At 42.7% G+C, this 21019-nt stretch overlaps 1 protein-coding gene across 1 annotated transcript in view; it reads left to right on the forward strand.

Annotated features, from left to right (window-relative positions):
- Positions 1–21019, forward strand: part of TMTC1 (transmembrane O-mannosyltransferase targeting cadherins 1) — a gene marked incomplete at both ends in the record, with an annotated part of 140450 nt that overhangs the window by 84225 nt on the left and 35206 nt on the right. Inside the window, one exon of the mRNA XM_080635398.1 lies at positions 13460–13624. Within this exon, the coding sequence (XP_080491524.1) occupies positions 13460–13624 (165 nt within the window). The remainder of the gene's footprint in view (positions 1–13459; positions 13625–21019) is intronic.

The following is a 21019-nucleotide window of genomic DNA, read 5'->3' on the forward strand; positions in this document are numbered from 1 at the left end:
TGTCCTCTGGTGCAGGAGGTCAGCATCTGTTATCTCTAGTGGGAACCGCTGTTGTGGAGCTGTTGGAAAAGCACAAGTCTTCAATTTCACTCTGGATTACTTTGTGATAACTGAAAATATAGTTTTATCCCACAAAATGTTTAAATTGTATTCCTCAGAAAACATGGATCCAAAAATCCTAAGAAAAATGCTTACAGGTGGTCTTTTGCAAAGCCGTATGCATATTCTGATCATCATTTGTATAAGCACTATCACAAAAGGGCTGCTTGGTGGTGTAAAACTCAGGCTGTGTGGGAGCTGTTGCATTTATTACAAGCTTCTCATGCAGTTAGACTGGATCTCTGTGCTCTGCTATATACTGATATGCTTTTTGGGTCAAATCCTGCTGATTTCATTCACATCACTAGCATTGCTTTTGTTTGCTGAGAGTATACCTGAAAGTATAGTGAGTGAAAGTTGTTCCTTGGAGTTATTTTGCAAATGATACCCTCAACTAATGGATCCTGCATCATTTCAAATTAACTTGGAAATCAGATTGCTCTAAATTCATGTAACAGAAAATGAGGAAACACATGAAAGCGCAAAGCTATTAAGGAAACAGTCAGCTGAATGCAGGGCTGTGTTGAGTGGTTGCATTTCTGAATCTCAAAAGAACTGCAGAAAATACTTCAGCCGTCAGCAGTTCCTCGTTGTCCTCCAGATGAGACTGCTGATATAATGAGAGAAGGGGCAATGAAGAAGGAAAAAGGATATGTTTGTGCAGAGAAAATTAATCAGCGTTAACATGTGTGCATATAGTTTGTATAATGCTTTTCATCTCCCTGAGGGCTTTGCAAATATATGACCTACAAAGTAGGCAATTGATAGATACTGTTGGTTTTTTATTTTTCCAGGCAGGAAAACTGAGGTAGACAATAGATTAAATGATATCTCTGGAGTAAGTCTGTGTCAGAATCCCCTGATATCTCATACTTTGCTCAGATCACTCATGTCCTGCTTTGTAATATTTGGTTTTTGCTCCCACCTCAGACTGGCAGGCAGCTGGCATGAAAAGGGAAGGCAAACCCTGGCAGTTTATGGGAATGATGGGCAGTTTAGTTTCCAGCACAAGGATCTCGAGAGAGCTGAGCTCTTGGCTACGAGTTACCAAGAAACGAGCTCTCTTTCATCCTGTGGGTGCAAAATGACATGAGTGGTGAGGGGAGCTTCTGTTAGCGTTCATGACTATGGAAGAACAAAAATAATGTGTGGGGGTTTTGTTTGGTTTCTGTTTGTTTGTTTGTTCCTCCCCCACCTGGGGAGCATGGCAGTTTGATAACGATGGCTTTAGGAAGCACTCATGTTCTTTATTTGGAACAGCATTTAGCAGTTTTCTTAGGTTATCTCTTGAAAAGGGATTTTCTTATTCTTTACTATTCCCTTTCTAAAACTCAGTTAGCACATCAGAGGTGGGTTGTTCAGCTATATTTAGACAGAAGTTCTCAATTAGGTGGAGAGAACTCGGTGATCTATGGTTTTGGGCTTATGCTGGAAGGTGCTTTTCTATCTCTGTTTCAAGTAATAGCCTTTTATTATTATTTATAGATGTGACAGTTGTGTACGCGTGTTGCAGCCTGAAGCCGTAATTCGGTGTTGCACAGTAGTTACCTGGGCAAAATGTCAAGCATTTTCTTTTCAATCTAAGTTAAGTAAGGACCCAAGGATTTATGTAAAAGATGTTGTAAATAGAAAGGAACAGGGAATAAGCCTTTTGCTTGATGTCTAATTATATGGCTGGGCCTTGCCTTCTGGGGATTGATGAGTATTTGGAACAATTCCTCTTCTGTCTGCAAGCTGTGCCTCAGGGGAGAGGGATATAAGCTAAGTCAAAATGGTTGAATGTTTTCTTTAATTGGCTTTAGCAAACCACAGATATTTAGAGAAAATATTTCGTGTATTTAGTTTTTATTTGGGGCTTACAAGCACTTATTTGTTAAAATCAGGATTTTTTAATAATAGTATTACTTTAGCCTGAAAAAATTCAAAGGAAAACTATTTGTATTTCAATTTCTAATTTCCATTTTGTTGTTGTTCTCTTATACTTAAGAGGGGAAAACTTGTTTTCAGGAGGGCTAGAGGGATAGAATACGTATCTTGGAAGTGTTAGCCAGGATACAGCTCTCTAGACCACAGTTTCCCAAAAAGACATCACAATAAACAGCTGGATCAGTGAAAGACTTAAACCACTAAATTTTTTTTCCCTCTTCAAAGCGTAGATATAATAACGCTTGCTGCCTATCTGCTAATGTACTCAGAACACCACAGGCAGCCTGATTCTTTGAAAATCCAGAACAGCTATGTAGATGCAGGTATTCTGAGCTGTGAGCATTTGTCTGTACTTAGCACTAGCTTGTCCTCTGTGTTGCCCTTCACCATGCAGAAACTGGAGAGGTAATGCAAACTTGTTGACCATCTGGGGGCTGCCTGCCCTACTGACGCATCAGCAAAGTTGAGGTTGCTCTCACCTCATGGATCTATCCTATCAATCAGAGCTATTTCTACATCTTCCTCATCTTTCACTGCTACCCTGATAGCAGTGGCTCTTGGCAGGGCTGCTGTATTGTAGCTGGACAACTTAAGCTGTTTTCACAACCTTATATGAACCAACAAATCAACCAAAACACTGCTACATGGCTTATTTCCAATCTGCTGAAAGCAATAAGCAAGTCAGAGGTATCTGCACCATTTTTGGGCAATGAGTGGGTTGCAGCTACTCTTTCCCAGCACAGGCAATTACGGGTTGCTGTCATTTTCTTTTATTTCTTTTTTTCTTTTACTGTCTCCTCACTCTATCAAGAGTTGGTGTTGCAACCCTAATTGTCAATACTAGAAGATGAGATAATTGCTATATACAGGATGGCGTTTGCTTCAGCATCCATCTCAAAATCTGCAAGAAAGCCAGCATCTAGCAAAAAGTGCTTGCACTTTTCAGGAGCTAAACACATGTTAAAGCTTTCCCTGTGCCATAGCAAAGCAGGCACCATATGAATTTTTGCATTTGCATAGATCATGTTTTGGTTTTTGTGCTGATGCATTTATTCCAATTAGTGTAATTCCATACGTTATTAACTTTTGGAAAATAAAACCACCCAAAACTGGTAGGTAGTGGAATTGTCTGTGATTTTTGTGGACCTGAATATCTCTGAGCAAAGTCCCTTTGCTTATAGGACAGCCACTTGAGGATGGGACTTACTGGTGCTTTTTTTTTTTCTGGGAGCATGTTACTCTTTCCACTTTATTTTCATTTTCTTGAAGAGCAGTTTTGTAATGGGATGGTGGTGTGTTTTGAGTTTCCTTTGCCACCTATTTCTTTAACATAACTTGAAGCTATGAGTTCACCAGGAGCTGAATTCCTGTTTGCCTTTCAGAATTCCTTCAGGATTAGATCAGATACTGTAAGGGATCATCTGAGTTACAGAAGAAGCTTCTGTTTTCAATTGGAGTCAAACCCTGACCCCAGCAAAGTCAGTGGTGAAAGTCCCATTGATTCCATGGAGCCAATTTATCTGCTCCCTGATCTCAGTTCGAGAACATAATTAAGGTTTTTGCCTGCTTTCAAGTTATAAATGCACAATTCCTTTGGGATTTGGATACGGACTCTGAGTTACACCTGTTCCATTTACTTAAACCAAACATGATTTCAATGCCTTACTCTATTGCTGCTGTTCTTGCGAGGGCCACGTTCAGAAGGAACAAACTAGATCGTATTTCCTGTAACTGGGAGCACTGGGAGAGGACTGGGAGGGCATTATGTGATGGCAGTGGGCCAGGCCCCAGCCCCAGCCTGGTCCCTCTTTGCCATGGGGGATGCCTGTCCCTGCTTCAGGGCATTTGTTCAAGCTTCAGTCTTCAAAATGCCTCATGGCTGGAGGCGAGGAGGTGGGGACCTCGGTTGAGGCAAGCAACTCCGGTTCTGCTTTCTTATCTGTTCAATAGAGATAATAATTCCACTCTGCCTTTTGGCAGGGGACAGAGAGAGTTCACACTAATTAATGAGAATTAACTGCTTGTAGAAAGGCTGAACACCGCAAGCAGCTACCTTTCAGATGGGTATCCAAACTTAAGCTCCTATTTTTGAAGGCTTGCCCACCCCTGTTAAAGACTTTAAGCAGAAATCAATGCAGCCGTCCTTCTGCAGGCAAGAAATGCTGAGATGCTAGTGTCATATATTTTGACAAAAGGCAGTAAAGACCTAGGAATAAAAGCTGAAATGATGCTGAAAAGCTGAAAAAGATTAGTTTATGGTGCATTTGATCTAGACTACAGTCTTGCATTATTTTAGCTAAATTTAAAACATGCTTTTGAGAAACATGTTGTGTTTTGGCCGTGTGCAGTCTATTCAAGGAAAAGCTGAATTTCTGCAAAGTAAGAGCATTAAGGGCTATACTGGAAAGATTTTGGTTTCGTTGTGATAGATTAAAGGAAAACCTTCAAACTCATTTATTCTGCTTTTGAAAATAATGCAGATATGTAAGGATATTGCTTTTGAAAATAGTAATAAGCTAAGTTCATGTCATCTTGTGGAAATAATGTACTTGGTCATGTTGGTTTAAAGAGAAATTCTTATTTATGAGCATATATGGTGCCCTTAAGAAGATGCCTTGTGAAATTTAATAGAAAACAGTTTCTTACATGATGGTTTTTGAGACTTGTGATGGAATTGAATGGAAAATGATGTCCCTACTATAGAATTCCAGAAGTTATTACAGTATTTTAATTAAAACTGTAGCATACAGACCCTTCTACAGTAAAGTATATAAGATTTAGGGGAACTTCTGTGGAATCCCCATGGAATTTTATCAGATTTCTCATTTATAAAATGTTTTCTTTCCATAACGCATATGGTAACCAAAACCATGAAAATTTGTGTATTACCTGTAAATTTTTCAGATAGGAATCTGTTGGAAGTGAAATCTTGGACTTGAATGCTAATGAAGTAGGGTTTTTTTTAATCACATGACTTATTGGAAAGAAGGGAAGGGAAATGTGTCCAAATGTTAAATAGCCTTTCAAAGGTTAGCGAAATCATTCATTTCTAGTCCATATTTTCTCTCTAATAAGGAAAATAAGACTTCCTGCATTTTCTCCAATTATGGCATGTTCTGGCTAGAGGACCCCATTGCTTGTGCAGGTAAATCATTTTGATGACTTAGCCGGTTATGTCTAAGTGTCTTTAATATAGGCATGCATAGCTTTTAATTCAGAGCCAAGGACAAAGTCTAACACTAACTCATAAGGTACCTTTCCACATTAGATGTATTCTGCCAGTGTTTAGGGTTCTCTATGTCTTTGCGCTTATGAATTGCAGACCTTATTCCAGGAAAAGGCCTCTTAATTCTGGTGAAAATTTGACACATTCAGCACACTCTGTAGTAAGTACACTGCCAGTTCCTTGGTTGTCACACTGATATTTCTGAGCTGTGAGGCTTGTTTTTTCCCAATAGGATTTATTTTACGTACTAGCCATTATACATTGGAGGTGGTCCTGAAGTCTTTTAAAACATCTAGTAACCAAGAAAAAAAATGCTAATTCCATGTTGCCGTAACTGGAAGATAGACAATTTAAGCAACACTTTTCCCTTTGTCCCCAGACTTCAGCACCAGTGAAGAACCAGAGATGCATTGCTGGTTGTCTGAGTGTGACAGAGACACATCCCATATCCTCCTTGCCTTTGGACATTAGGTCCAAAAACGTGACTGTTCCAACAGGTTTTTCCCTCGTACTCCAAACTGCTTGAGAAAGTTTTGATACATTTTCCCATGGAAAATATCACATTTTAGTTAACCCAAAACTTTCTGCCAAGGTGTGCAGAAACTGTAGTGAAACCTCAGATAAAAAGGTTGGAAACAAAAGACTTCTCCAACGTAAGATGGAGTTTATGGTCAAAAGAACAACAGAAATGGGCTGTTAGATGGATGTAGCCTACAGCTGCCTCTCTGGGGGAGATACTCATCTGAGAGTTGGGACACCGAGGTCCATGTGCCACACACCAGCATTTTTCCAGTATTGCTAGTGCAGATCTACAGGCTTCTGGATCACTCACTCGGTGGCAGAAGTTTGATACAGACCTTATCTATGCTCGCACTTACATTCCTGTCAAATTAGCCAGTCTGTAACTTGCTGAATTTAGGCCTTGTACCAGCTGTGAGAGAACATCTTGATCCAGCAGTAGACTTGGCAGTACAAAGTAAACTTCTCAGTTTCCCCAATATATTTGGACCAGTGGAGTGTGTTTATTCCATATCAGCACTTGGGCTTTGATGACTGGAGAACTTGGGGGACACCAAACTTGGAGCCCTACACATGCACTCACTGAGTGCACCCCCAGCTCTCAGCCTTACCTTGCAAGGTTTGAATCCATGGGATCCGAGTCACAGGGAGGTACCCTGATTTCTGAGTATCTGGCTTTTCTGCATAACCCCAGTGCAAGCTAGCATGCACATACAAATACACCATTTTTCCAGATGAAAACCTGTTTTTTAAAGTCCAGATTTTATTCTTGCCTGAAATGGCTCCAGCCTTGGAAAACTTGACCTTTTTCATGAAACAGCACATTTGCTACACTGCCAGCACTGCTCATCGCTAGAGCTTCGTGCCTGAGAGTGCTTTTTGGGGCAGAAGGAGCCACCCTGGCCGTCCCTGCTTGCCAGCTCTCCTTTCCACATCTGACTGCTGTGTAGTAAGGCAGGAGCAGCCCACAGGGCATTCCAGGCGTGCTTTTTGCAATCAATTACTCCCCATTAGAGCAGCGTGAGCAGAGCTGATAAGTTTAACAGGGGTGAACTGCCTTTTTCCCCTGAAGCAACAGCCCTGCCTGCAAGCTGCATTTCAGCTGGCTTTAGCTCTTCCTCTCAGTGTATTTCTTCAGCTCAGGCTGCAGAGCTGAAGTGGCTTGGACTGGAAGCATGAAAAGCATGTTGTGCCAGGTAACATATGTGCGGGACTGGGGCTAGGAAGCATGTGGAGGACTAATAAATCCGAGACAATCAAATGTTTGTGTTCAGTGTTTGGACCTGGCAGCAGACACCGCCTGTCTCAAGGCTGTGCTCCCCGCTCTTGGAAGGGCAACAGCGGAGTATGAATTTAGCTTAAGTCACACACACAAGGGTTAAACTTGCTTCAGCTTGAAAGCAAGGGTTAGTTTTTATGGCGGGAAAGGGAGTAATCTTAAATAAGAGCTGGAAATCAAGAAGAAGGTTTGCAGTCCAGAAAGAGCCTCCAGGGTGAAATGTCAAAGCCAAGTGCATTTTCTGGTCTCAGTACCGTTTTGAGAGAATCCCTTTTGTTGCATTAGCAGCCCCTAAACAGGGCAGTATTTCTTCCATGCTTTGACAGGCTGCTTATGGGCAACTCTTTTTCTGATATGTACATGCATGCATGCATCTGGATTCTTATCTAGGCTGAGCTCTGAAATCCGGAGTAACTGCTTTGATGAAATCAGTGGATTTACTCCAAGTTTACATGCATGCAGTTGAGATTAAATCAGTTTTCCTGAAAACAAACGAACTACTTCACAAGATTTGACATCCCCAAAATAACCATTAAAAGGTGTGAGGAAAGCATCTTTTCTGCATTCTTCCACCGTTTTTAACTCCTGTGGTTACAGCTTTGCCTGGGTGAGTTAGAAAAGACCGGGGCTGCAGCGCTGGTGTCAGGGCAAGTTTCCTCACGTGTGATGCCTCTGAACGGCAGCACTTAGCCTACTCTGCCCACAGGCTCCTCTGTGGAATGGAAACCTGTGCTGTGCAAAGTCACAGCCCAGAAAATGCAGTAAGATGTGTGATTGGAACATACCTCAGTTTTCAAGAGCTGATAGAGGTAAGATGGTTTCCCGTGCTGGCAGATTGCTGTAGCAGAACAGCAGAACGTCCTAATAATCTTGGGCTGTGGCACTAACCACATGTGTCTTTGATTAGATGCCATTGCCAAGAACCAAATGCAGCCAAGTGGTTCCTGACTGTGAGAAACCTGATCCATAGAGGGAGAGAGAAGCTGTGTCTAAGCATTGTCAGTAACACCTTGCCTTGGGAAAGGGCCCAAGGCCAATGGCCGAGGGAAAGATTGAATTTGTGATCTGGTTATCCAAGAAGTGTTTGCAAATACTAAGTATCTGCTGATTTGGCTCTTGTTTTAAGTGGGCAATACATGTAGTGCACCATGGGAAATGAGGCCTGTGTGCCACCTCATTCCTATCTGCCTGTGCCTGCTCTCTCTCTGCTTCCTTGCAGGTGGAACGATATTAACAAACCATGGAAATTGTAGACAAAAATCTATTATTGCACAGTTCCCTGTGTGTGATCTGCCAGAAATACATGGCAAAGGCACAGAGGGGTTTGCCTGCCCAGTGCAACCCTGCCCTCACTGCAATTCAGGACATGCCTAAGGTACCACTTTAGTACCACAGGAGTCTGAAATGCGAACAATCATGAAACCGTTGGCTAGTTAGTCCATTTGCCAAGCTCTCCTGCAGCATCATTGAATTGCTGAAGCCACAGTTCTCCCATAATAATGTGCTCATTGTGAGCCCGTGGAAAAACTATGTTAACCTGTTGGGCTGTTCCTCTGGTCCTGCTTTGCATCTGACCCCAGGGACCAAGCTGGCATAGACTTTTCATAGTGGGGAACAGTTGCTGTAGCAGGCTGTTGCTTATTCTACAGAAGGTTAGAAAGAGAAAGCTTAGCATTTTCACAGTCATGCAGTGGAAAACTGACTTAAAAACATAATAGGGGTTGGGGATTTTGCTTGTTTCCCATTGTTTTGTTTTCACTACAGAGTATTTCAGAAAAGTGTATGCATGGCAGGCATTACAATGCCAAGAGAGAAGCCCTTCAGGAGAAATGGTCCCCTCCCTTCCCCTTCCTAGAAAATCCTAGAGTTAACAACAAACCCAAGCAAACCCCAAGCCTACAACCTGACTGCCTGGATGCATATGCAGATAGCTATGGAGATGTTTGGAATGCAGTGCTTAAGAGTAAGATTTTTCAAGTAGCAAATAGGTCTTTGATGAAAGGTCCTTCTGAGACAGTTTAAATTTTCTTTCTGTGGATAAGCCAGCGCTAACGTTTGATATGGATTCCAGTTCCCCCACCACTTTGAGAAGAAAAGCTAGTGCATTTGAAATGTTCTCTGTGTTTGTAGGTGATAACAGGATCGCCACATAGGAAATGCCTTAGAGTCACCCGGCAAGTTAATCAGATAAGTGCAATCTCACCTGTGTAGACTCTTCCCAACATGGGTACCACTGTTGGGGTGCTGCTGACTCCTAAAACTCAGGACAGCTTCAAATGGCTTACGTGAAGCCTGATGAGGTTGGGATCAAGGGAAATGGGATGAACTTGTATCTCGGGGCTGAAGCACTGAGGAGGGGCTTTCCAGGTCTAGTGACAGACACGCTGCTGCAGCAGCATCTAAGCATCTAACTCCATCTAAGCAAGTTTGGGGATTTACTGGTTCAAAACTTCATGTTCTCTCTACTAAAGCTAATTTCTGTACTGGGACTGCTAAGCCTAGTGTGAAACAAGTGTGTTGTGAAGTATGATGGATTATGTGATTTTGGGACTAAGAAACAATAGTAATATAATTGTGCTTTTTTTACAGATGCTTAATACATTGGTATGGATTCTTTTTTTGTTTGTTTAGAGCTGGATCTGGAGGAGGGGTCTGGATTTGCCCTGATTTCACCATAATTATTTGGCCTTAAGATAGAAATATAAAGTGAGATGCAGAAATTACCAAGGATAATAGCTTTGAGGATGTTGCAGGGAGTTGTTGTTTTGCAAACAATTTGTGGCATGAAATCACAAACACACATGCTTTCCTGGCAGCAAAGAACACATGAGTGCTTTGTGTTTCTGGGAGTCCTTGGCCTGCAAAAGACCTGCAGCCAGGAATGTAACATTCACCCTTGACCAAGGAGTGCCCTTGCAATGACCATGTTATAAAAAAGCCATGCAAAAAGGTGCAGCTCCACCTGACATCCGCACTGAAAGGTCCCTGAAAGATAATGCGGGTGTGTCCTCCCCACCCTGTCCTTGATGATCCGTGGCAGGAAATGGTCTGAAGTTTTAAGCCAAATTTATCAGGTTCTGAAAATAAAGTACTGACCGGCTTCATGCTTCCTGATCCTTTTCCTTCTTTTCCTTTCTTTTGGGCTCCTATGCATTTTATAGTGCAGGTACACGGACTGTAGGTTAGTTAGGCTATAATTATAGCACAACTACAACTCAGCCCTAATGCTGTCACAATTATCTCTATCATAGAATCATAGAATAGTTAGGGTTGGAAAGGACCTTGAGATCATCTAGTTCCAACCCCCCTGCCATGGGCAGGGACACCTCACACTAAACCATGTCACCCAAGGCTCTGTCCAGCCTGGCCTTGCACACTGCCAGGGTGAGCATTCACCACTTCTTTGGGCAACCCATTCCAGTGCCTCACCACCCTCACAGTAAAGAACTTCTTCCTTATATCTAACCTGAACTTTCCCTGTTTAAGTTTAAACCCCCTTGTTCTATCGCTACAGTCCCTGATGAAGAGTCCCTCTCTGGCAAACTTGTAGACCCCCGTCTTACTAAAGTGTAAATAATGCTTCAGTCCTGCCTCTTTGGTGTCACTCCTTTAACCTTACCCTTAGCAGCTTTGCAGTTTGGGATTCTGGTAGGTTAGCTGCCAGCAGCCATTTGGGAACCCATGCTCATCTGTATTTGTACTTCCTGCTGAATCCTGTAGCCTTGCTGCCTTGCTGAGCGTGGATGTAGAGCCTGCCTTTGGGTGACTTGCCTGTTTATCTCATAGGGAGTCCTGTGGGCTTTTCAGCAAGGTGTTTTCCATTGCATACTCCGTTGTGTTGTGGGTAGGGCGCTGGACAGAGCTTTGTTGCCTTGTTTGCCAGTCCGCTGTCAGCAGAGCAAATCATGTTATTGACATGTTTCAGGTTCCTGCTCTTCTTTAAGAGGAAAATTGCAGCAGACCCTTAGGAAGTGCTTTGGGAGCCTCTGATGGAAATTGCCGTGTGGAGCTGGGTGCTGCTGCAGTGTCATTGCCAGTGCAGCTGGGATGGGAGCTGCAGGCTGAAATGAACCCTTAATTCTCTGCAGCACCCGGCATTTCTCTCTGCGACTTGTGGCAAGGCACTGCAGATACGGGAGAGCAACCCCTGGAAGCCCCTTTCCCAGGGCTACATAAGCTCTAGCGCGATGCTGGCTGTGCCCTGGCCAAGCAGACTGAGTGCTACTGCTAAGGCAGACATTCCCAACAGCCCGGGCAGGGTTTGCCATAAATACCAAGACATTGACGTTTGCATTTTTTTGTTTTCTGGACGTATTCACAACTCTGTTAGAAAAGGCTTGTTCCTGAAGCTGTGAAGGTCTGGGGAAATTCCTTTGAAAATGGCCTTGTGCTAAAGCAATTAATGTTTATGTCAGATAATTAATTCCAAAGGAGGGATAAAATTGCTGAAAGGCAAAATAAGAGAGTGAAAACTATCTGCAGGTTTTGGAGGCATTTCTTATTGCAAAGAGAGGGCTTATTACTGAGATTAGCTTTTCAGAGGTTTTATAAAGTAGAGTTCAATAGCTATACAGGCTGGATTGTTTGGCACTCACGTCTTGGTTTGTAGATCTAAATGCCTGCTTGCAGTTAATGTAAGTGCAATATGTGTGAAAAAGAATTCATAGAAAAAAAACCAGTGCAAGTGCCATAAGAAATGTGTTGCAGCAAAATATGAGCATAGTTAAATAAAAAACCCCAATCATACTGACACCCGCCTCTGAAAAACAGGAGAACTCTAAAACAACAGCAAAGAAAGAAGTCTTGAATGATTGCTAGATCTGATATCTCTGGGTTTGCCCCTTATGTCTGTACTTCTCTATGACTTATATGGCACCTGTAGTATGCCAGAGATGGCACCGCTGCCTGCTGCCTGTCAGCACATACAACAGAGTCACTTTATTCCGCAGTGAAAGCGAGACTTCTTGTCCCTCTCCATCCTCAGGAAGCCCAGCAATAGCAATGTGCCCAGCCCTCCAAGAGGGCAGAGAAACTGTGCTGAGAAGCACACTCACAGGTCCCTGAAGATGGGATGTTTATCTGATATCCAGACTGACTTTCACCATACCATGTGCTGGCTTGCAAGGTCACTTCTGACAGGGAAATTGTGTTCTAGTTTTTCTTATCTCCTAGCAGTCTCATAGAGAAGTTGCTCGCATGTCTTGGTGCAGATCAGGAAAGCCTGTAGATGTCCATCCGGAGTGCAGGCAGGTGTGATGAGCTGTCTGCCTCCAGCCCGCCTACATTCAAGTGTGGGATTCAGCTGGGGTTCACGGTGTGCCAATGTCTGGGGAGGGCTGCTTTTTTGTCCTGAGTACTGGTGGTCCCCAGGTGTTACTCCAGATCCTTCTGCTCTCTTTTTTCTTTGTGGGGGGAGTTTTCTGGACTAAGATAGCTTTTAAGTTTAAACCAGGGGCTAAGTAACTGAGTTATAAATAAGCTACTGAAATTCCTCAAGCAATAAGAATTGAAATTCCCTTTTAAAAATGCCAAGTAGAATTAATGGCATACTAAGTACAGCAACCGAAAACACCCCATTTCCAGCCCAGAGAGGCATCACTTGAAGAATTAACATAAAGCTTGAATTAGGGTCAATAATTACTGAATTGATTTGAAGTTATACAGGAATAAGACCTCAGTTCAAAATGCAGTTCACTTTGCAGAAAATGCCTCAGGAGTTGTGTATGGAGAGCCATGAAAGTACTGGGAGCCTGGGTGCTGGAGAAGACCGTGTGTGGTTTTATGGAAGGGCAGTGAGGAAGCTCTGCTACTGCATCTCAGCTGTTCTGGACTGGGCACTAGAAGGGATGGGCTGGCTCTGATGTAGATGTGCAAGACTCAGGCAGGGACTCCTGCCTTGGACGTGGCCTTTTCCACCCTCTCTTGCTGTGGCATTGGCTACAACACTTGTTCTCCCACCACGACTTCACAATTTGTAAACTAGAATTAGTAGCGGCCACTGCTGGGGTTGTTTGGAGACTTCCCTGTGTTAAAAGTGTTTTTCGCTTCCACGCTGCCCCAGTAGTGCTCAGTATTACTATTATTACATGATGCTTTCTTAGCTTGCTGTTCAGAAAAGCAGCTGCCTTTTGCCGGCTGGTGTAAGCTACGATTATGCTCGGTGGTATTATGTGCGCTACTGTACTTCTGGCATCCGGCTCTGTCATTTAGATTAATTTGGAAATTGTGCAGTGACTTGAGGAAAACTGCTTTTGAATTGGAATTTGTTAGCCCAGAAAATACAATTAGTCCAAAAAGCCCTCTAATTGTGTAATAAATGCAATAATATGTGGTCTTGCATATAAACCAGAGTACTGGAATATAACTTGCGGTGCATTTTCCTTTTGTTTGTTTGTTTGTTTTTTTCCCAGTATGGGGTACTGCATCCTTTTTGTCCACGGTCTAAGAAAGCTGTCTACATGGTTAAATAAATGGAGAATTACTGTTCTGACCCTCTTTGCTTTACTGCTGATGCTCTTCTCTTGGAAGACCGTGAAACAGAATGAAATCTGGCTGTCACGAGAATCCCTTTTCAGGTATGAGTGACCATGGGAAAGTAATTGTTCTCTTGTATTGTTTAAAATAAGTTTGTTACGTGGAATAGTTTTCTTTAGCAAGAGTCCTGCTGTTGATGCATTGTTGTGATTAGCATTTTTATTATTATAAAGTAACAGCTACTTTTTCTTTTCTGGCAACTGTGTAAAAACTGGTGTCAGCACTTTACATGCTTATGCACAGACCCTGGTTCTGGCAATCACAGTTTTAGGACATGCTGCTTTTACATAACTTCAGTTCTCTGGAATTACCAATAGTGTAACACTTTTCCTTTTGAAGACATAACAAAAATTTGTTGTGATCCTCCAGAACACCATAGTAATGTTATGGAATATATTGAATTTTCTTTAGTGATGTTCTCAATGACAAGAAATGAAATGCCATGAATTGCCCAACTTAATGTACCATATTTTATTTTATTTGATTACTCTTTGCCAAACAGCTCTCTTTACAACCTCATTTATGTATTTTGTTGCACTGAAACAAACTGTTTCATTTTGTGTTTTGCTAGCAAATATATTGCATTTGCCTCTAGCTGCTTTCAGCAGTTGTCTAATTGTGAAGTAATTGTGGAAGTGCAGGTGATCTGCACATGGGTTGCTTAACTTTACTCTCTGACTTACTGGCCAGAGCAAAGTTTAATTTATACAGCCCTAAAGAGTATGAAATTATTTTTTATGTGTACCCTTCGCTCTTCAGGAAACTCCAATGAAGTGGTTGGAGCCCTGTTAGTGGGATTTAAAAGAAAATAAATCTGGAATAGAGGTTTCTTCACTCAAACGTGATTCATCGCCCTTCTCCCTGAAAGGCTGTTTGCTGTTCAAACAATAGCAGCCATGGTGACTGGTCTGGGCTCATGCAATGATCCCTGTGAAGCACACCTCCAGTCCAAACCTTTCTGGCTAGCAGTGGCTGGTCAGAGGAAGAGCGTCAGGCTTTCCAAGTTGGATGACTTTGTTGTTGAAAGGGGGGTGGGAAGATGACAATTCCATATGCTGAGTTGCAGGCATCCTCTGCTATCACATTGTGTACAGTTACGGTCACCTCTGTTTGGGAATGATGGAGTCAAACTGGAGCATATGGCAGGAAGACATCTCCTCCTATAAGGAGCACTCTTGGGATGATATGGGGTGCCAGCGGGTCTGTCATGGAAGAGAAGAAAAAGATTATATATGCCTAGTTGGACACAGATGGACTTCTGTTCATCCTACCTCTGTTCAAAGCAGGGTGGCCTTGTACAGTCCAGCTCATACTCAGAAACCGTGCAACTGCTTCAATGCAGCACCGACCTGGAGCTAATACACCTTGCCTCAAGGCAGGGATTTGGTATTGCGCAGGATAGTATGCAGGGCTTGGTGACTTAGGTGAGCTAACTTGCTTTTCAGCTCATGACTTTTAGAGACAGTTCCAGGAGAGGGATCTCCTTGGGCTTTTGAGGAGAAGGCAAGAACATAGGTGTGCTCCTGCTGGGTCACCTCATGTCAAAGCCTTCCCCTGAGACGAATAAGCAGCGGATGCCTAGAAAAAAAATGTAAGAACAGGGCCAGCAACAGTAATGCTTCTTTCCAGTCCTTTTCCAGCTTGCAGTAATCTGCAGTTTAAAGACTTCCTGAATCAGGAGTTACTTGCTATTTTTGCTTTTAACAACCACTGATGGATTTTCTTCCATTAATGTGTCTGACTGCTTTTTCAAATCTATTTATAGTTTTGGGTTCTACAGCATCCTGTGTGCTCGGCCCTGTTGTTAAATTATACAATGTGCACACTAGGATTTCCCTTCTGTCAGCCTTCTGCCTGATCATCTTGTCTGGTGTCCCCTAGTTTTGGTGTGCTGAATGAGTAGTGAGTAACAATCAGCTCAGCACTTGTCCCCCTCAGCCTTTATCCCCATGTCCCCCAAGGCTGGAGTCTTCTGATTTTGAACTCATACAGAAGCTGTTCTGCATTTCTGTTCCTGCTTGTTAGTCTTTGCTGGGTGCTTTCAAACTCTAATCTGCCCTTTTGAGAAGGAGACCAGGATCTCCTTTCAAGATATATGTATAGCACAGCAGCATAGGGCTTTTGCTGGTTTTAGTTCTCGTATGAATTCCTGATTTTCCACATGCCTTTTGTGACCTCTTGTAAGCAATGGGTGATACTTTCACAGTACTGTCAGCCGAACTCCAAGATAACAATTGTGAGTGGAAGTGCCTGATTTACAGACTTGAATCTGTGTGCAAATTTGTGCAGATTTAGTGTTTGCATATACACTCCGATACTTGTTCCTCTACCAGAACTGCATTTCATTTGCCATCTTCTTGCCCAGTCTTCAATACCATGAGATCCTTCTGTGTAGTTAGCTTTAATTGCTGCAGTGTTATTCACATTGGTGTCTTCAGCAAATGCGTCTTCTCCCTGTTTGCTCCCTTTTCAAGTCTTACGTGAACACAGCTTAGATGCCACTGCATGTCTCTTGGCAACCCTGCTTGCAGTCTTCTCCAATTGTAAAAACTGTTCACATACTCATTTTCTTTGCTTGCTGTCTTTCATCTAGGTGTTGATTAAGGAGAGGACATTCCCTCTTACTCCATGATGCCTTTAAGAAATTTGAAGTCTTTAGTGAGAGATTATATCAAAAGCCTGTTTGAATATTTAAGTACACAACATCGATGTGTGTGATTCAGCCTGACTGGGATATTTTTGGATTTTCATAAAAGCTTTCCATAGTTTCAATACCACGTAGCTGTTGAGTCTATCAAAGAGCAACAGATCTGCCCAACTAACTTCTTCCTGCAAAAAGACAAGGTTAGTTCTTCTCTGTTGGATTGTAGTTACCTAGAACTTTGCTAGAACCAGTCTTCATTATGGATCTCCCCAAATTACCTGGAGTGGAAATCAAGACTTGCTGCTCTGTTGCCCCCCAGATCCCTCCCCTAGAGCCAAATGAAGTCATGTTCATCACCTCCTATTTCCCTAGTGCTGGTCTCGTATAAATGACAGGCTACGTACCGCAGCTAATAGCAGCTTCACATTTGATTTCCTTTGCATGCGTACTACCAGGCCCAATGGATTTATAGCTGTTCTTGGTGTTGATTTGTTTTAAAGCCTCTTTTACTGCCACTTCTGTTTGAGATAGGGCTTTGGACTTGACCCTGTAGGGAAAAGCTCCCGTGTGGCAACCTCTTCAGTACCACTGTAGTGAGCACTGGTGCAGGGAATCCATTTAGCATTTCTGCCATGGCCTTTTCTTTTTCAAGCACTACTTTGAGACCTCCATCATCTATTTGCCTTAGGGGATCTTTGGCAGGTTTCCTATATCTGATGTATTCTATTATCAGCTTTGATGGCTTTAGCGAGTTTTTCCTTAAATCTCTTTTGGTCTGCCTAATTATGGTTTATGTTTAACTTGCTGAAGTTTATACTCGTTTCCTTTTTCCTTCTGTAGCTGTGATGCTCACTTTTTAAAGGATGTTTTTCATTTCTCGTAGCCTTCTTTACTATACTGTTTAACCATATTGGTATTTTTGTTGTCCTTTTAAGATCTTAGGTGTTATACATCTCTCTTGAGTCTGTAATATGGTAGGTCACTTCTTATTGATGGGAAGGAAATGCAAAAGAAGAATAGTATAGCAAGAAGATAATGTCATCCAGGAGTGGGAGATCTCTTTGGGCAGGAGGAGGCAGCTATATATAGGCTGATGAGGAGAGAACGGAGAAGTGGATGGAGACATGTGCAACAGCAGTAAGTTAGAAAGGACAGCACAGGAGGAGGAGATAAGGAACAGTAAAGAAGTATGAGGGAAAATAATAATGAAACTGGGCAAATCTATAGATGTGGGAAAGGAGACATAAATCAACCTACTTGGTAGTCTCTGCGTGTGTTGAATATTTTATTTTTAAGAAGTATGTGCTGAGGGATTCTTTACTCCCATTCCTAGTTCTTCATTCTTCTTTTTCCAGTTCCTGCTTTAATTAATTACTGTTTTTCTCGCCTCTTACATGTTTCTCTACTTTCCATTCCTCCATTTGCTTGGGTATGTTTCTTCTGGTCAATCTGTCATGATTGCCTTGGCTAAGACCTGTTCTGTTATACAGGCTTTCTCTACGCTGATCCAGGACATGAGTATACCTAGCATGTTATCAGTTTTGTGCTTGTACCCCAATATGTCTCATTCTCCAGGCTTACCCCGCTTTGACATTGTGCAGCAGCACTGTTGCCATCTCTGAGCCATCCTGGCTTTCAGTCTCCAGCCCAGAGGCCAAGTTTTCTGGATGCAGAAATCCTGCCGTGTCCTAGGTGAAAGTGTGGGAGGATGATGCTGTCTGAGGAAATGCTGTATCTCCACATAAGTGCGCAAACATATGTGCAAGGACTAAATGAGAAGCAAATGAACCACAATTATAAGAATTGCTCAGATCTAGAGAGAGCTCAAATACACGGAGAGCATAGAAGTGCTCAAATATGTATTATTTCAATAGAGCTCTAGAAGCCCCAAGCAGTTTGTTTTCCTGTATTGGCAGGTGGGCAGGGAGGGCTTATTTGTTAATTATTTAAGGAACTACCCTATAGAAAGAATGTACAGGCCAGGAGGTCAGGCTCCATAGGCTTCAGTTGCGGTCAGTGTTAATTTCTGAAGCCAGGGAGAGAGGTGAGGGCTGTGGGCTAACCTCTGCATCCGCTGTACCAACCTTTTCAAGGCTTGTCAAGCTGCCATGTTTCCTGTTGCTCCTGGAAAGCATCTGCATGTACTGCTCACATTTGTGACAGACAGTGCCTGGAAACACAGTTGTAACCGGCAAAGGAACTGTATGAAAGTGGCACTTTCTTAGCAGTTTTTCCTCCTAAGCCAGGCCTGCTGACTTCAGTAATTTGCAAAAACCAGCCCATCCTCAAAGGTGGCATTTACTGCTGTGTTATTTTGTTAATTCTGAAAGCTGGCTCAGCTGAGGAGAACAACTCCCATTGTGTTTTGTGCGTCTTCTGTAGAGCAGTTTAATGTGGCCCAACATTGATACCTGTGAAATCAATACAAGGGTCAGAGGCCAAGGAAAGCGGTTGGTTGTGTCATTCAGAGAATAATTTGCTGTAGAGAATCTTTATTGGTGATAATGATTCCCAAAGCAGAGGAGATGCCATCTATCCCCCAGGGGTCTGGCTGCGGTGGGAATGGCCTTGTTTCCCTGTAAGCGGAGCACTTTTCATGTGGAAATCACAGAAAACAAGTAAAGCCTCTGCCCTGCACCCCAGTCACTTTGCAGAGCAGAGCATGCACTTAGAAAAACAGTGGAAGGGATCACAGGAGACTTTTCCATACTGAAGGGAGATTTGGGTGATGCCGATATTTGAGGTTGGAAAATACCACTGGTATTTTATGTCCTTGATTTACAGCTAGTAGGGTTTTGACTTTCCATGGAGAGGAAGTGTTGCGTAAAAGGGTTTGCCTATTGTTTATTTTCCATTTATGTCACTTACTGCTGTCGTAGAAGTCAAAAGGGAAGGAAATCCTCTGTAGGAGTGACGTCTGATCTCAGTGAGCTTGTTTCTGGCTGGAGCCAGATTGGTGCCATAGGTTTTCAGAAGGCACATGTGAGCCGGGCTTTGTGGGAGTTTGAAAAAGCACATTGGAAAATTAGATGGAAATTGTAAGAGACTGGGTGCTTGTGGGAAGCAGAAATGGAAAAACATTGTGTTCTGCCTTGTTATTTATACTCCACCCTTTCCTGCTTGGCTTTCATTATGGACATTATTGTTTCCTCTGTCAATGAGCAGACTGTTCTTGGCTGTCCCAGGAATCAATTAACAGGAGTGTTTGCCTAAACTCTCCTACAAAACCCTTCCATGTCCAGTGCTGTGTTTGCTGCTACCTCCCACAGCACAGAGACTCCAAGCAGCCTCCGACTTTGCTCTGTGCCTTTGCCAAATGAAACTCCCCCCTCCCTGTCCGTGCAAGGAGAATAAATAGGTCAGGGAGTATGAGCAGTCTGATGCAGAAGAAAGCCGAAGTGAGAACCCAAACTGATTTCTGCCTGTCGTATGTCACCCCCACCCCCAGCGGAAGCACGCTGATGAAGGGAGCTTGATTAGTGATGTTTTAATAAAAGGGACCAGCAGGATTAATAATAAATTCTATTTAAAGGGAAACAGTCCAGAGTGAAAATATTTAAACATATGCATCTTACTGTTAAAGCCATATCTCATTAGAACTGAAGTACTTGTGCATATGTACTGTACTCCTCACTGTTTGCTCTGGTTCAGCAAAGGCTTGTAGCAGAGCCAGCAACTCATTGCATGTAGCTCAGAGAGCAGCAGTTTTGAGAGCCTGTCCATGTCTCTGCCTGTAACACTGGCACTGATGTAATGAAACCTCTCTGTATAAGAATTAATATTCCAGTAATGCCCAGAGGTTGTAAGTGTGTAGTTAATAGCTCCCAAGGCCAATGAAAATTAACACAGCCATAGCAGTCACACATTACTTGCTGCTGCTGCAGTATATCTTTGTGAAAACTAATACAGAAAATCATTCTCTTAAGAATAGCATCAATTAAGTGATTTAATTCAGCGATTAGTCACAAAATGTCTTATTCCTGTAGTGCTCCCAGTAAGTAATTTGGAAATACCTAATGGTTAGGAAGCCAAATGCAAGGTGTATTTTTAATTTCAGTAGGCAAACCGTGGCTATGTTGTGCTAAACTCTGTAAGGCAGCTGTGGGTGAAGCTTTGGAAGCTCTCACAAGTAGGCATTAGCAATGCTTGATACCACTGGCTGCAGATAAGGAAAAAAGATATCCTATTTGCCACTAGGATTCTTCAGCGCTGTTTTACAGTGAAAGGCAGCAAAGGGTTTCTACAGCTGTAGGTGCACTCTCCCCCACTGGTAGGGGCTGTGCGCAACCCTGTGTCATAATGATTAACTTCCATGCCCTCCAAAGTTAAACACGAGAGACAGACAAGGCAAAGCAACACTTGAGAATTTCCTAATCCTTTATTTTTAATGCCTGAGGTAGGAGGGTCAGAGATGATGGGGGGAGAAAAAAGAGCAGCTGGCAGGAATCTGCTTGTGAGCAAAACCCAGCATTTTGTCTGCTTTTACGTGAACAGATTCATCCATCCTTATTTCCCATTACCTCAGAGAGCCCCTATTTATGTGCTGGAAAGGATTCCCCTATTAAACAGAGTACACACTTCTCTGGATTCTTGCAGGGAAAATGTTTCCATGCCGTAAGTGCCTCTGATTTTTTTCTCTCTTTAACCTTGAAACGGCGTTTCCTCTAGCTGTGCAAGGTGTACCTTGCTTTCTGTGCACTTAATTAAGTAAATAAGCATATGCTTGCTCTTCTCCTTTTGTCTTTGTGCCCTCATTATCAATTCCAAATGTTGAGTCCAATCTGCATGTGGC

Source organism: Psittacula echo (assembly GCF_963264785.1).
Source record: "Psittacula echo genome assembly, chromosome: 1".
Classification (NCBI taxonomy): Eukaryota; Metazoa; Chordata; class Aves; order Psittaciformes; family Psittacidae; genus Psittacula; species Psittacula echo.